The 17,578-nt window shown below is 40.7% G+C and overlaps 1 protein-coding gene across 1 annotated transcript; it reads right to left on the minus strand.

Moving 5' to 3' along the window:
- Positions 1-7,160: 7,160 nt before the first annotated feature.
- On the minus strand, positions 7,161-17,527 carry SRD5A1 (steroid 5 alpha-reductase 1). Its single transcript, XM_058814339.1, has 5 exons — positions 17,202-17,527; positions 15,006-15,172; positions 12,551-12,652; positions 10,263-10,413; positions 7,161-8,210 (listed from the first exon to the last, which is right to left on the minus strand). The coding sequence occupies exons 1-5, from the start codon at positions 17,525-17,527 to the stop codon at positions 8,144-8,146; spliced, it is 813 nt and encodes a 270-aa protein (XP_058670322.1). The 3' UTR covers positions 7,161-8,143.
- Between the last annotated feature and the right edge of the window lie 51 nt (positions 17,528-17,578).

Here is a 17,578-nt window from a genome sequence, read left to right on the forward strand (position 1 = left end):
AGACTTTCAGAAAACTGATTTACTTAAAATGAAAGCCCATTCAAACGCTGTTGTTTAAAATGCCTTTGGAGACGTGTGTTCCTAGGCTGAAAAATATGGTGTTATGGAAAGCAGTCTCTATAAACAATAGAGCCATGCTTTTCCCCTACATCTTATGCTACAGTCACCTACTTTAGAACATATTTAAGTTGAAAACAGCTAATAAATGTAGAACTCAACTTTTCTGGTCAGTACCAGCATTTCCCTTTCTGTTCCTTCTGTAAACAGTGCTTTGCAAAAATTCACCAGCACAAACACAAACAATTCTATGATAAAGAGTTTTGATATTATTAAAAGAAAAACCAAAAACCCCAGAAAAAGCCCAACCAAAAAAACCCAAAACATAAAAAAACCCCACCCCGAAATAAAACTTTGCTCTGAGTAGGCAATCTTTTCTCCACAGGAAACTCTCCAGGAACCCCTCTGATTATCAGTTCATGAGATAGTCCATAAATTCACTGTGTGTGAAACAATGTTACATGAATAAATAATTTAATGGACTTTTTTCCCCCTGATGTTGTTTATTGTTTGTTTGTTTTAACTGAAGGCTTTTAGTGAAAATCTGAGGCAAGAACAGACTAAATATACCAGAAGCCAGGATGGAGCTGATATATTTAGAATTTTGCTCTCAGAATTTTGCATTTCCAAGTGGTGTCAGCTGTGGAGGTTGAGGACACAGGACCTCTTGCTGGATGCTGTCCATGTCTGAGCACAGTCAAGGGTGGATTCAAGCTGTGTCCCCATGCCTGCGTGGGCTGGTGCCTCCAAGTGCCCGTGACTGAGATCCAGGGGCAGCTGCTGGGCAGACTGGGTGCCTGAGCCCAGCTGCTGGACTTTGTGCATTTGTATTGACATATTTCCCAGAAACGGACAAAAAACTTCCAAGCCCAAACAAAAGTTGTAAGCCTCTGAAAGGCTGAATTAAAAAATGCTCTGGGTGGGTTTCCATCTTTCTTGGCTTGCTTGGCTGAGTGCTGTGACACCAAAGGAGGGTCTATGCACTAAGTGCTGGCAAGGTTTAGCTATCAGTAACTCTGTAGATGATGGTGCCTTTTACTGAGGGCTGCCGTGCTGGGGGCTGGAAGGGAAAGAGGATCATGAGCAGGAAGTTTATCACTCCTTGTTGTTCTACATGTTGTGCAAAACAGACACAGATGGCTGGTGCAGACCTCTGCTGGTAATTTATTCATGCTTGTTTGGGGTGCATTCTTGTCTGCTTCCAGGGTCCCTGAGCTGGAGGAGAGGACTGTCTTTGAATTTGCTGCTGTGAGTAACAATTTCTGCTCTAGGCAGTGCTTAGAGGGGACTGGAAACTATGATGCAATAGGTACCCAGTAAGCCCACATCTGTGCAGCGCCACAATAAGACAATTGAGAAGAGTGTTAGACTGGATTTTATATGTTAGAAAATGTTAGATAATCATTTCATGTTTCTAATTAGCCTAGTGTTAATGAAGACACAAAGTGGCAGAAGATGACAGTATTACTCGATGAAAAATAAAGCACGGCTTGTCATTGGCAGTGTTACTAGCAATTTATCTTTTTGAACTGATGCAGAAACAAGAACATTCAAGAAGATCTCAGAGGTTTAGCCACAGTAGCAGATGGGGTTGGATCTGCAAAGGAGATTGTTTTGTCTGCTTTGAATTGAAATTAAAAGCTGTTGCAATGACGATTCATCTACTATGAAGAATTAGGAAACAAAGTACAATTACTCGGGGCTTTTTTACTTTTAATAGTAACCATTTAAAGAGTAGTAATTACAGCATATTATTCATTGAAGTCTGGAATGTCTACATTGTATGGCAATTTCATTTTAGGAAAACCACTTAAAGTTATTAACAAAAGACTTTTCCTACAAATGCCATGTTAGCGTTTTATTTTGGACTTTTATAAATTCAGATGTTTTATTTGGCTTGCACGACAAGGTTTTGGTAATAAAGGGGCTACAGGGGTGGCTTTTGTGAGAAGCTGCCAGGAGCTTCTCCCGTGTCCAGCAGAACCAATACCAGCCAGCTCCAATACAGACCTGTCACTGGCCAAGGCAGAACTCAGCAGTGATGGTGGTGGCATTGCTGGGATAACAGCTAAAAAGGGGCAAAAAAACCTGCAAGTGGAGAGAGGAGTGAGAGGAGCAGCTATGCAGACACCAAGGCACGCAAGGAAGGAGGGGTGGGGGGTGCTCCAGGTGCCAGAGCTGAGATTCCCTTGCAGCCATGGGGAGGCAGCTGTGCCCCCGCAGCCCATGGAAGTCCATAATGGAGCAGAGATCCACCTGCAGCCCAAGGAGGACTCCGCACTAGAGCAGTGTTCCCTTTTTGCTTATGAAAATAGCGCTTTTCTTCTTGGTCATTTAGCTTTCTATTCATAACATTATACTGCTGTATGCTGTCTGCATAGCTACTTGTATTTTCCAAACTACTCTTCCTAGTATTACTTTATTCTATCGGTAATTATCATATACTGCACTGTTTCAGACTAAATATTATGTTTAATCTGATACTTTTTATTTCTGAGATCTAGTAAAACCTGCAAAGATTATTTGAAGTGTAAAAAGGACTATTTTCCTCTCTGGTTACTAATTCCAGTATATCCTGATGACTGTCCTTTAACACTTGAGCAGTTTCACAGTACTATTTGGGATTTCCAATTCAGTTCTCCTGTTCCATCCTGATGGTGATGCCATCACCATTTTTCAAAGAGACAGGCAGAGAATGAAAGAGGAAACATACTTGCCTTTGAAAAACATTAAAATCCTACAAATCTACACTATTGCACTGGGCTGCTTTGTCACAGGGCTTCCTTGCACATTAGCAGGACCCTGGCTCTGCAGAATGTGTGCCTTTTGGTCTTCTGCAGCAAAAACAACATGTGGAGTGGGGACATAAGTGGAAGCCTCTTGGACTGCTCACCAATTTTATAACTAAATTTGCAGTGGTTTTCCCTTTCAATAGCCCAAGAGAAATGGAGTGCTCCCTCCCAGAGCAGCTGGAACATGTGGCTTTGCTAGCTCTTTGGATCCAGCCACCCTGTCCTCTCGGAAACTGGACAGATATTTCCAAAACAAGAGGGAGCAGGGACAAATAACACCACTGAGACACTCCTAGCACATTGGTAAGGCATCATCTCCAGGGAAACATTACACCAAAGGATACCAATTGTTAGGTTTTCTTTCATCTCTGTGAACAAATAACCTATTACTTCCACTACCCCCTTGTACACAACAATGCATCATGTATTAGCTTTGATTTTTAAGCAGACATGGTAAATCAAGCAAGAGATGTACAAAACATGTTGTTTTAAGAAGTTCGAGAGCAAGCTTCAGTTGTGCAATTCTTTCAGAAGCAAACCTTGGTTAAGGCTTTGCCGTTCAATTGTCCTGCAACAGAAATTTAATTGCTTGCTTACACATATTTTTGTGTGGGCACATGAGCACATAGATGGTGATAAATACGTTGCATCACTGCAAAAAGTGGTGCAATTTTAACTTGAGATCTGCTTTCCTCACGAAATGGATCTGTGTATGAAAGGCTGCCCTGACAGCTGCAACTGTTATTGCTAAAACTGAGGAGCATAAAACAGACTGGAACAGTCTCATACCAAAGTTATTAATATATTTCAATCACAAAAAAGATGTAAAAACTGTGTTAGGCACTCAGGATTTCCTGTCTGCTGGAAGAATTCAAGTTTGTACAAGTCATTTGGGTGAATCTTGATAAAAAGAGTTGAAACAGCAAGTGCTACAGTTTTTTGAAGTGAAAAAAACAGCAGGAGAGGAACCCAAGTGAGCAACCTATGCTTGTGTTAATCTTTGCTCTAACTGCAAGTGTAGAACATTTCAGCTACATACTTTTGTTTTACATAACTAAGAATGTATCACTAGAGAAATTTACCTTGTGACTCTTAATAACTGCTCTGAGTGCATCTCATCAAGTTCACACATGCATCTAGGTCATTCTAATCAATCTTGTTTTTACACTCCCCAAGATCTCAGCTGGGATAATAAAATTGTTGGTACAAAAGCCTTGGTCAATCTCCACAAGTTAGAGCGGGGATTACTAACAGGAAAAAAAAAGTATTCAAGCAAGACACCGCAAATCATGTTTTATTAGTAAGGGATTTGGGGGAAAGATGTATCAATCTGACTAGAAGCATCTCTATTAAAAATACTACATATGTACCCAATAGCAAGTATGCATGTTTTCTCCCCCTGGAATGCGCAGAACAGAGTTCATTTTCACATTACATATTTTGAGAAAAATGTTTCAGTGTTAGATATTTTCCAACAGAAAAATCTGTCAGAGCTGCTGAAAAGGAAAGGGATTACAAATGATGGCAAATGAGTGGGATATTGTTTAAACAAAGGACAATTCTAGCATTTGACCAAGTTGATCATATGCTTTCACCAATGTACCTGGGTCTTGAAATGTGGGAATCATAGAGTCGTTTAGGTTGGAAAAGACCTCAGAGTTAATTGAGTCCCACCTTTAACCCAGCACTCCCAAGTACATCACTAAACCATCTCCCTCAGTGCCAAAACTACATGCATACCTACAAGGATTGTGACTCCACCATTCCCCAGGCAGCTTGTTCCAGGGCTTGACAACCCTTTCAGTGAAGAAATTTTTCATAACAGCCAATCTAAACCTCCCCTGGCACAACATGAGGCCATTTCCTCTCATGCTATCACTGGTTACCTGGAGAAGAGATGAACTCCCACCTCGCTACAACTTCCTTTCAGGCAGTTGTAGAGAGTAGTAAAATTCCCCCTGAGCCCCCTTTTCTCCAGGCTAAACAGTCCCAGCTCTTTCAGCTGCTCCTCATAAGACCTGCCCTCTAAGAACTGCCTCAAATAAAATCTGTACTTTACTTGGGGAAGGCTTTAGAAGTATAATGAGAATGTAAAATATAATCACATAAAGAACAAAACCGTCTGGCTTGGGTTTGGGATTTTTCTTATTAATCCAATAAACTAACATTTCTAAACATGCTGACATTCACAGCCCACAGACCTCAGCTTTTCCTTTTCTGTAATGAGAGAGAGAACAGGGATAAGCTATCAGACTATCACACTTGAGATCCTATCCCACTGTAGGCAAACCATAAATTAACATAACGTGGGCAAACCAACTGAACTTTTAGGCAAGATAAATATTTATTAGCATAGTAGCAGAGCAAAATCAAGACATCTGTTCAAATTTTCTGGAAACTATGATAGAAGACTACTGACTAGAGAGCTACAGCTCTTGAATATAGAGATGTAATAAACATTGACCTTTCACTGTTTAGTATTAAAAGAACATTTGCCTTTTCAAAAAAGGCAAAAAAAGATAGTGTTAGATTAGAGTCTAAAGTGCTGCAGAAAGGTGATATTTTACTGGTAGGTTGACCAGTGATTTTTAAACAAATATCCCTGAAGATGTAAGATATTTTGGTGGGTTGACCCTGGCCAAATTCCAGGTGTCCACCAAAGCCACTCTGTCACTCCTCTCCACAAATGGATAGGGAGAAGAAACCAAAGCCTAAGCTTCATGGGGTGAGATAACTACCAGAGAGATCAAGCATCAAATATTGCCACAGACAAAAGAGACTCAAATTGGGGATATTAACTGAATTTATTATTAACAAAAACAGAGCAGGATAATGAAAAGTAAAATGCATCTTAAAAACACCTTCCCTCCACTTTTCTTCCCAAGCTCTACCTCCTCTTCCAGGGAGGTTCAGAGAGACAGGGAATGGGGGCTATGATCAGTTCATCACCTGTGGTTTCTCCTGCTCTTCAAGGAGAGGAGGCCTTCCCCTGCTCCAACATGGGGTCCCTCCCATGGGAGATTGTTCTCTATGAACTTCTCCCATCTGAGTCCATCCCGTGGGCAACAGCTCTCCATGAACTGCTCCAATGTGGATTGCTCTTCCACAAGGTGCAGCGGTTCATGCACAGCTGCTCCAGTATGAGTTCTCCACAGGGTCACAAGTCCCACCATGAAACCTGCCCTAGAATGGGCTCCTCTCTCCAAACATCCCTGTCACAACCCTCCTCCAGCACAGGCTTCCCATGGCTTCTCAGCCTCATCTCAGGCAGGCACCTGCTCCGGCATGAGGATCCTGCACAGGCTGCAGGTGGGTCTCTGCATCCCCATGGTGCTCCATGGCCTGCAGGGGCACAGCTCCAGCAGGGGAATCTCAGCCCCAACACCTGAAGTGCCTCCTCCCACTCCTCCACTTGGTATCTGCCCAGATGGCGCTCTGCCCAAGAACATATTTTTTTCTTTCTTAAATATGTTATTAAAAAGACATTACTGTCTTTCATGATGGGCTCAGCCTTGGTCAGGAGCAGGCTGGCCCCAGGATAAGCTGGCATTGACTCTGCCAGACAGGGGGGAAGCTTCTAGCAGCTTCTTACAGAAGTCACCCCTGTAGCACCCATCACCAAAATCTGGCCACACAAACCCAAAAAAGATATTAATTCACAATAAACTACATAAGGTAGATAGCAGTTTTTGAATCCTATATTTTTTTCCACTAAAAGAGATTTTGATAGGTGGATGATTTAGACAAGAAGATCTTAAAAAATGCTGCAGAGATGACAAGATTTAGAGATATCCTAAGATTCTAAAATTATCTTCAGAATATGCTTTAAGTGAACTATTGAACTTTCATTGTCAAATACTCCATTTTAGCGTTGAGGAGTAAATCAAACTCTTCACCATCCTCTCTCTCCAGCGAGCATTTTTGCTGCTCATCAAAACAAATCTTACTGCAATACCCTACTGGAGAACTTAGCATCTGGCAAAATTATGTTACTAATTTATTTTGAAGAACATAACCCAACACAGAAGTGCAAACAGAGCAGATGACACTTGGCAAAAGTTCAAATTCCATTTATTTTCAAATTATATTAGCAGCAGAGTTTTGTGGAAAGATTTTTTAGTTAGTGTTCATTTGCTTGTTTTTTAAATTTTTTTAATTATTAGAATTTGGTTGTTCACTTTCACTCCGGGGCTTTGTCGGATTGCCTTTTTTTTTTTAGTTTTCCCTTGAGTTGTTTTGGGTTTGTTTTTACAAAAAAAAAAAAAAAAAAAAAAAAAAAGACTATTATTACAATCATGCAAAAGACACAAAACTTGAAAATCTGTATGCTTGGGATCCCATCATGTTCTTGAAACCATCTGGAGTCCTTTGTGAGTAAAAGGTTGGGGGATGAGAACAGAGACAGGGCTCCAGAATTTTAGAATATAAAATAATCTAGAATGTTAGCAACAGAAGAAGGAAGACACTTGATTTTTTTAAAACAGCATAGTAAGAAATTTTTTTTTAAATATCAAGGTTTTTTTATAAATTAAGTTAGAAAACATTACACAATTGTTAACAATGCTAGATTGGCCTAAGTACCCTAAGTAGACTTCCAAAACCAGTTTAGAGTGAGAAGACACATATTGCATATTGAGATAGCTATCAGTTTAAGAGGTAGATGACAATCTATTAGCAGTCCAACTTTTATGTAAATATTATTAGATATTGTCTGTGCAGTGCCCCTATATTTGTAAGGGTGCAAAGAGAAGGAAAAACACTGCCTCTCATCTAAAAGCAACTGTATTCATCTAATTCTTTGGTCTACATCACCAGCTCTTCTGGAAATGCAGGTAGGGGGAATTTAATGGCTTAGTAAGGTAAGGAAAAAAAATAAAACCAACCCTATTTGTGTATGTAGGCAGAACACACCATCCAGACTGCAGTGAGGGCAGCTGAGCTCACAGCACAATCCTCAGGACAGCTTGGCTACATTGAGTGGAAAGGGCAGAAGCCCTCACAGGCAGAAAAAGAAGCATCAGAAGTCATGCACAGTACTTCCCATGATGCCAATTCAGACTCATTGCCTAATGTATTTATGAAGGTGCTTCACTGCTGGAAAACCATTTCTGTTCCTATTCACCCTGTCCATCAGATTTCTGGGTTACCATTAAGAGGAAAAAGCAGTAAATAATAGCAGCACTGATGGAAAGGCTTTGCCACAGTGATGATCTGAGTGTGTTGCTAACCTGCCAGCATCTGTAAAATGCTGGCTGTTTCTAAAAGCATCCATGTCAAAGTGTTAAAAGCACGGCTCAGTACAAAAATGGGATGACAATTTTTCTGTCCTTTGGATAGTCTTCAAATTTCTCAAGGTACCATCTGAAAAACAAAGAAAAATCTGATGAGTATTGAGTCTTCAAAACACTGCTGAGGAAATGAAAGAATTGTACAATGTGTTTAATTTAATCCATACATGTTTTTGTCTACAAAAAAAAAAGCCTTTATAACCTACTCTGGATAGAAAAATGGCATTTACTGCACTCATCCTAATGATATCTAATCACTAAATATGACAAAACTAAGTTACATGTGCCAGCAATAGGAAATCAAACCAACAGATGTGGTGAGATATGTCAGGGAAGGGAAAACCCATTCTTTCAAAATGGGAACTTCACACACTGGAAGGAGAGTCCCATTCTGCATAGAAGCATCTTTGGCTTCAGTTAGAATTTGGGTAAACAAACTGAACATGATGAACATTGCACTTGCCTTATTGCTAACACCCCTCAAAGACCATCACTATTTTCAAATCCGGACAATTAAAAATTGCAAAGCCCTATCAGGTATTTGTGTTTTCACCTTTCATAAGAAGCATGTTTACTCCTATTTTTGAATATTTATTCTGTTTCTCTGAAATAAAAGAACTAAGTTCACCTGGGCTCCTCAAAAGTGCAGATATTCATAATATCAATAGCTAACCAACTGCAAGATCAAAGCTGGAATAAACAGAACAAAACATGCAAAGCATGATAGGTGCAACCTGCATCTAGGCAATACAATTATTACCCTGTTTACCCATTTCAGTCATTTATTTTAAGTTTTTAAAACAAACAAACTACACTAACATGTTTCTGCACTTACACAGATTTCCTATTTTTAGTTGCTTGGGGATTTTTTTCCTGTACCCCTGTTCCATTTTCATGCATTTTTCCTTTAGTGTAAAAAACTTCCTTTAACAACATTTAGCTTTTCTTGATGTTCTGAAGGAGTACCATCAAGGCTTAAGATTGATGGAAACCAACCATGGAATTTGAGCCTGAAGAAGGTAATACACAGGGAGAGGCAGGAGAACCCGTCCTTGCTTCATCTGACAAGGAGGAGACACTCAGAAGTCAATTGGATGAGCCCTGGGCAACTGGGCAGAGCCTTGTGGTTTGCCACACACCAGTTGACTGGACTACCTTCAAATGCTCCTCCCAACTCTGCATTTGATACTCTGCAACTCTGCTCACTAATAGCAGGTGATAAAACAGGAAGAGACGGTCAAAGGCAACAGGTTTGGAAGGCTCAGGTTAGATAGTGGAAGAAACTTGTTCACTGGGAGGGTATGACAGACCCAAACATCCTACAAACAAGGAACAGGAAAACCTCTTTTTGGAGGTTTTTAGTACTCCATTAGACATAGACATGGCTGCCCTCACAGATGGTCAGTATTTTTTATCAACCCATTTTCTCCTTAAATTCATGTTTATTTCCTTTTATGCCATTAAGTTTCAACATGAGAACCAAAGCAGGAAGCTGAAAATATCCAAAATAAAATTAAAATGTTCAAATTCATTTAAGCATGCTATTCCTTAACAAGAATCCTTTCAGGAAACAAGTCTCCCCAAACTAGGGTCCTTCTTGTTAGCGGGAAAGCCACACTATAAATACAGTACATGAACAGTCAGAATGTTTAGAGCAGAAAGTTCATTAAATGTCATCTATCAGAACTGTTTTCATAATGTCCATACAATTGATTATAGACAATATGATACAGACATGACTATGAAGTGTGCCTGTTAAAGACAGCTTGGGTGATTTTAAAAAATTTATATATCAGAGAAACAAGTTTGAGAAGGGATGGTATTTGATTTAATTAAGACAATATTGCTAAACTTGCCTATAATTTTTACAGATCCAGGATGAACTATCTTCATTTAAACATTATTTTGACCCCCTTGTTGTACTGTGTTTATGTTCTATACTATTCTGCTGAAATTTTGCAGTACTTAGTTTTCTCAGAGTATTCTTTATCATATTCTACCCTACAGCGACATTCTCTTTCACAAGACTTGCTCTGCAACATCCCTGTAGGATGAGGCATAATTTGTGAAATGGAAATGCAGTGTGGCATAGAGACAACAGAACTGACAAGGCAGGAACACTTACTTGTGGTGTTGTCTTGCCCTTGAACTCAGGATGAAGAGAGTGCACAAGGCAAATGCAAAGCTTTCAATGGTGCAGCAGGCAAGGGCAAACCCAAACCATTCCAGGATCTCTCCAAAAAAGTTGGCTCCGCTGACATACTCAAACATTCCTCCTGAAAGCAGGACAGAGTTAGTTCAAAATACCTTAGTCAGGATGTTCAATGTTACCTTTTCTGTACACCAAGTAGGAGCTATATCACCAATGTCTCTATTTGATTTTTAAAGGCAGTGGAGACAGCATTTTTCAGTTCAAGCTGCACCATGAAGGAACACTTCAGACCTCATTCTAAGACAGACCCTTTTGTAGCTCTACTTTTCCTCTTTAAATAAAGAAAGAAAAGCAGATTTACTAGCATCAGAAGCAAGTACATGCCTTTGTGAATAATTACTTAATGACATGTTCTTTCATCACACCCTAAAACTTTTTTAAAATACGTAGAAATAGAAAACATGCTCCCCTTGAGCCCCAGAAAATACTCATAGGGTTACTTAGCCTACAATTTAATTTCTTTAAGTACTTTAGAATATAAGTTAATAATTAACAATGCTATTAATTATGAACAACACTATTACTATGAAGTAAAGTTCCCAATTTGTTCTCTAACTTGGAGTTATTGCACTTTTGTTCCCATTCCTCATCAGATCTGCTGTTTCAGCCTCTACACTCTGAAAATTTGGCAGTCTGTGTTAAATCAATTGTATAGACAATTGTGCATAAACAATTGGTACTCAGCTGCTGGGAATTTTATAAATCAAGAATTTCACCCTAATTCTCAAGTTGGTGTACAAATGGATAACATCTCAGTATGTGCTTTACCAGTGGGACTAAACAAACAAGTATTTGGCAAATGTAATAAAGAACATGTTTTGACCTTGCTCTCTAATTACACTACCTTTGTGACAAAAGAAAAGTGAAATTCTAGCACTTAAACTGGATAAGCAACATCAAAAAGACCAGCTACTCCTGATCTTACAGCAAATACCGTATTTCCTTCAGATCCTTTTTGTACACTGAACACAGTATAGTATGTTCATATTAATTTTTCACATGAGCACTTCCATTTACATCTATTAAAATTATAATTATTTTCACCTTTTGGTGAAAAATAACAGTCTACCTTATATATCTTAGTTCTTACAGTTTTATTTAAAAAAAATTAACAACCAAGAAAAAGCAACAACTATGAAAAAAAATGTAGTGAGATAACAGAATTCAGAGATATTATCTTTCTGCTCTCAGTGAGTGTAATGTAACCAGAAGAGTGCCTGTTTCTAAAAGTGATAATAAACCTTAACACCTCAATATAGGCTCCATAAGAAAGCCTTTCATATTCTCCATTTTCCCCCGAAGGCCAGAATTTACAATGCCAAATTCATTTGCATTTCTGTCCTCCTTTCCCTGTGTCTCCCTTTTCAAAATTGTTGCTGTTGTCCAATTACTTCAGGTACCTCCCTCTAATATTGGACATGAGATGGGTCACATGCTGAGAACTTTCTTCATTCCCCTGCTGCCCCCACACTGAGTGAATAATTTAGGTCTTTCTTCTCCACCCACCTGCTGATTCTCTGAAAAGTTGAGCAATGCTGTTACATTTTTACCCCTTTTTAAAAATATAGCCAATGTTGGTCAAGAAACCCAAAGATTTGCACAAGCCAAGTGATATAATGAAACAGATTCCTTCTAATATTTACCTTCAGGGGGAAAAAATGTTTCCCAAACTATAAAATCACTTCCCGTGGTAGAAAACAAAATGCTATTTCCAGTTGCCTCTTATATCATAAATTACTATCTCCTCTAAAATACACCAAGCTTTAGAAGACTATTCTCACACAGAATCATTTTAGATTGGAAGGGATCTCTTGAGATAATCTTGTTCAACCAGCACTGTTGAAGCAACATCAGCCAGAACAGGTTGTCCAGGACTATGCCCAGTGTGGTTTCGAGTCTCCCTTCAATCTCTCTGAGCAACCTTCTCCACACCTGTGTGTTTGACCATCCTCCCAGCCAAAAAAAAAAAAAAAAATTCAGATATAATTTTATGTGCTTGAATTTTGTGTCCACTGCCTCTGGTCCTGTCAATAGGCACCACTAAGGAGAGCCTGGTTCTCTTTTCTTCATAATATATAAACTTTGGTAAGATTTCCCTGAGCCTTCTCTTCTCCAGTCTGAAAAGTCTAAGCCCTCTCCACCTCTTCTTATATGAGAGATACTTCTTTATGTTGTATTAATTTCTTTACCATTTTACTTACCTCTTGGTATCTTGTAACCAGTTTCCCCTGGTTTTCTCAGATTTCTGAGAATACGATCAGAATGAATATTGATGGCCATGCCAATCAACCATCCTAAAAAACCTGAAGAGAAATATTGAAAATACTATATTTAGTGCACTGTGTTTGTTCAGAAAACAAACTAGAGTCCAACAGCACGTTAGGAATATTGTCTCAAAGCAGTAGTAATGTAAGCAGCATAAACAGCTCTGGTGACATTCTGCACAGTCCCAGCCCCACACTGTGCTCTTGAATCAGCAGAGCTCACAGTATCAACAGCTCCCTAGACAGGAAATGGGACTTGAAAAATGAAGTTTATTCTTATGTTGCTAGACTTATATAAATGTATGTACGTGCATATATATGCAGATGTAACGTATACGTTTCCCTAACTTTGACATAGAAAAATATGCTAAGATTTTACACACTGAAGGAAACAGCCATTTTTAATCTTCCCAGAGGGACACATCTTAGCCTCACTCTCCTTTGACTATGTTACTGATAGCACATCAGAATTTCCCCAACAGATTTCTGTGCCATAAAAGGAATACAACTGTGAAGGAATTAACGGGCCATTTAATCATTCAGCAAAATGGTTTAGCCATTTATTACAGCCTTTCACAGAAACTGAGATTGTTGTCACACTCTGCATCCTTATGTTGCCATGAGGGTGGGATAAATCAAAAGGAATTTAGGATTGGAATCCATTATTTTTATCCCTTGGCAACATGTTACCTATGTTATCTTCCCTTGAAGGCAGCATTCCCTGCTGATAAGGAATGGATAAGGTCTGTGTTTTGAGGTTAACCAGTGCCTCATCTCAGATTCTGTGATTAGTCTTCCTAACAAGACACAATCATCTGGAGCATCCAGATATCTATGCATATTAGGAGAGACACTGGAAACCACATCCCTTGTCTACAAGATTATACCCAGATATGGACAACACATACACGCTCCTCAGGTTTGATGTGCAATGAGAGCAGAGGTGACACACGTGCTTAGTTGCCTGGTGGCCAGATAAAAAGCTTCATGTAACAGTTGAGGAGCTGATGTTCTGTAACCTGCACCTTGTAAGTTACAGGTGCTGTTCTGCTTTGCAGAACTGCTACTAAAGAAGTGTGTTTTGATGCACAAAAGAGTTAGCCATGAACATTCAAAGGAAGTAGTTGAATAGGGACTTAAAGGGGTAAGAAGAGACATGGCATACTGCAAAGGATTTGAAGAAACTAAAGCAAGCAAAGGAAGAAAGAAGTTTCCAACTAAAAGTGCAGACAGATTAGGAAAGGACACAAGAGGTGTTGGTGTCCTGTTTATAGCAGCCACCACTTCAGAGTTTCACCACCTCTCTTGGTAAATTCACAAGCTCTTAATTGGCATTCAGGTGTAAGGTTCGTGCTGAAAGATTATGACGTTCTTGGTTTGCAAGCTCATGGTTCTGCATTTGAAGCAGAACATTCCTGTTTCTCTGAAAACACACAAGTTCACTACTCTGAACTAAACCAACACACAGTCCAGAGAAACCATGAAGAAATCACATCAAAACCATATTCCTGCTCCAAATCAATTACTGCTGTAGATATAAGTTATTGTGGTCCACAAAACAGACAAACTATATAAAAGGGTTCCACAGTGAGAGGTTACACAGCCCACTAGTCTGCCTTTGACTGATGAGGCAAAACATTGTGGTTTATCTTTAGATGAAAATGATCTTCCTATAAAGATTTCATTAGGAAATTGTACTATCATTTTGACAGCAGGCAAAAGTAGATGTCTAGGAAACAAAAAAATTGAATAAATAAATTACTTTGTCACTAAATACCTTAGTCTTTTAATCATATCCTTCAAGTATAAATGTAACCTCACTTCCCAACCGGGAGTGAATGATCAACCCCTCCACCCCTTCCTTGTGTGGCCAGTTTTGTCATTTGACAAAGCCACCCCCCAATTACAAGGGCAGCTGGATTGGTGCCTGTGTGTGTATCCAATGTAGATATCCTGACACCAAGGACTTGCAGCATTTGCCATGGCATTATGAACAGTAGTTAGAAGCTACCCTTGCTAGATTTTTTTACTCCATGATTTTGTTACTTTAGTTTAATCTACATGTTAGACAGAAAAGCTTTGCTTTTTCTAAACTTGCATGCTGCTGGTTCCATGTAGGGCTTCAAGCTTCCACATGAAAAAAAAAAACCTAACTTGGATTTACTTAGTTGTTAGAGAGTAAAGACGACAATCAGATCATCTAGCACTGCAGAAAGTAGTGTCAGTTCAAAGGCTAAAAAAGGTTAAAAGGCCTCCAGCTACACCAATGAGAAAATTATGAGAAGACTTCTAAAATGGCATTGAAGATACCATAAAATCACAATAAAAAATTAGGAGCTATGAAGACAGAGGCAAATGACACCTGATGTTCTCATGGCATGATTTAACTCACCTGTAATGAAGCATGAGCCACCCAGCCAGCCTGGAGGGTAAGTTGCATAGGTGGTTAAGCTTCGGCCCTGCAAGTACCCGTTGAAAGCACAGAACAGAAGCGCTAACACAAAAGTGAAAAACGGCGTTGGTTTTCCTTCTCGGATCAGAAGGGGAAAGATGAGTGCCCTATAGCGAACAAATAAAAGCAAATTTATTGTATTAACCACAAAAATGATAGTTTTGAAGTCCAAACATTGTCCACACTACCCTACTTTACAAACTCTCAGCACCAGCCCTTGGTGTCTGAAAGGATAGCTGCACTTGCTTTAATATCTAAAACTTTTTTTTTTTTTTTTTTTTTGCCTAGTTGGAATTACAAAACCAGTCCTCTCTACTGTATGGCAGAAATTTTGAACTTTGCATCCAAAGCAATCACTTTGGTGAGCAGCATAAAGACAACTGATATTAAGTACAGTCCATTTTTGTCCCTAAACCCTCAGTTGTATCATCAAGCTTTCTGAGATGAGCTAGGAAACAAGACCCCTCCACTAAATTCCCCCAGTATTTCCAGGGGGAAAGTCAATCCCCTTTAAATTAACCTAATTGACCTCAGTTTCCTCCCCATCCTGTAAGCCAAAACATTAATTGCTTCACCTTGACAGTCTTGGTCTACTCTATGACACCTCTAAAGATGTGACAAACCTTCAATTGCCATCCCATTTGGGAAAGGAATCTTGATTGCTTTTCCTGGGGGATTATGCAAGTAAGCAAACTAGCTCCAAACAAGAAGAACAGGTGAATACTCTTGTGCTCTTTCTTGTGGTACTAGCCAACTCCCAATTGTCTATTGATTTAATTATGATCTATAATGATACAGAAGCAGGATCACTGAAGCCTGAGCATTCTTCATGTGTTTTCCACCTACCCAAGGACAACTGCTTCAAAATAACCTTTCCAAAGGAAGTCCAACCCTAACAGCTTTCAAGAAAGAGTAATAAATTCACTACAGGATTATTTAAAGCATGCAATGCCACAAGAAACAGAACTAGATAACAGAGGTCTCTTCCAGTCTACACTTACCTTCACAAGAGTCCCTTGGGTTTGGCAATAGCAACAAGCAAGTGGAAAAAAAGAAATTGCAGCACAGCTCACCTTTTTGTACAAATCATTTCCTCACATTCCTAGTTATTCCCAGACATCAAGAATGAGTTGAGATCCCATGTACAAACTAATGTCTTTACACTTAAGAATAGAAAAAGGGGGAGCAAAGACACAATTGCAGGTTTTCAAAGGCAGCCTCCAGGCCAACCATATGTCATATACCTCCCCACAACAAGGCTGTGGAACACACGTGGTCAAAAGCAAGAGCTTCTCTCAATAAGTACCAGAAAATAACATATCAGCCACACAAGGGGCTTAAAATAAACCTGACAAACCTAACCCTCCTGTCTTGGCGGCAAATTTACTCGTGGAGTACGACAAGTAGCTACTGTCCATAACTTGAAGAGAACAGCACGATTGCACCTGGGCTCCGACTAAGCTGCCTTCTCCCAGTATTTTTACAAAATGCCTGAATACTCTTGACTACCTGGCAACATAGGGCACTCTGACCCAGCTTTGCCAGTATTTTAATGAATCATTGAATACACTGAGCTGGAGGAAACATACAAGGCTCATCCAGTCCAACTCCTGCAACGAACGCTATGTTGAAAGACAATGTTGAACAATATAATTAGAAAATAGCTATTGTTTAGCAACATCAAGATTATATCAGAACAAGGTGCTGAACTTTCCTGGTTGTAACACAGTGACCTTAAGACAGCCTGCTCAATCCACTGCTGAAGCGGGAGGCACAGCAGCAGGAGCAGCACAGGGATGGAGCGGGGCGCTTAGGGAGCGCCAAGAGCATCGCCGGAGCATCGCAGCGCACAGCGCGCACAAGGCAGCCGGCACCGCATGGCCACGGCAATTCGCCGGGCTGCCGTAACAACACAGGGCACATCGCAGTGCAGCGAAGCAGAAGAGACATCAGTAACTATTACATTAAATAACAAACGCTAATTAAAAGAACCTCAACCCCTTCAGTCAGGAAGCAGCAGCCAGGTATCTCTATGAAGACCGACCCCTTCTCCTACCCCAAGCACGCAGGGAGCCCCCGCCATCCGCCCCAGCCCCGCCGGTGCCCGCGGGCAGCGCCGCCCGCCCGCCGCCGCACCTGTGCGCGTAGTGCAGGAGGAAGCAGCCCAGCAGGACGCGGTTGGGCCGGGCGGCCGCGACCGCCCCGCCGCAGGCGGCGAGCCCGAGCGGGACGAGGAGCGAGGGCAGCTCCTGCAGCACCCAGGCGGGGCGGGCGGGCAGCAGCCAGCCGAAGCGCCGCGAGGAGTACCGGCCGTAGGGCATAGGGATGAAGCGGAGCAGCAGGGAGGAGACGGCGCCCAGCGCCATCAGCCCGTAGGAGAAGAGCTCCAGCAGCCGCCGCTCCTCAGGGCCCTCGGCCCGGCGCCACAGCGCGCACACGCCGCCATCGCCGGCAGAGCCCATCGCGCTCCGCCGCCTCGGTTCATCTGGCGCCGCCAGTGGCCGCCGGGGGCG

This window comes from Ammospiza caudacuta, chromosome 1 (assembly GCF_027887145.1).
Source record: "Ammospiza caudacuta isolate bAmmCau1 chromosome 1, bAmmCau1.pri, whole genome shotgun sequence".
Taxonomy (NCBI): Eukaryota; Metazoa; Chordata; class Aves; order Passeriformes; family Passerellidae; genus Ammospiza; species Ammospiza caudacuta.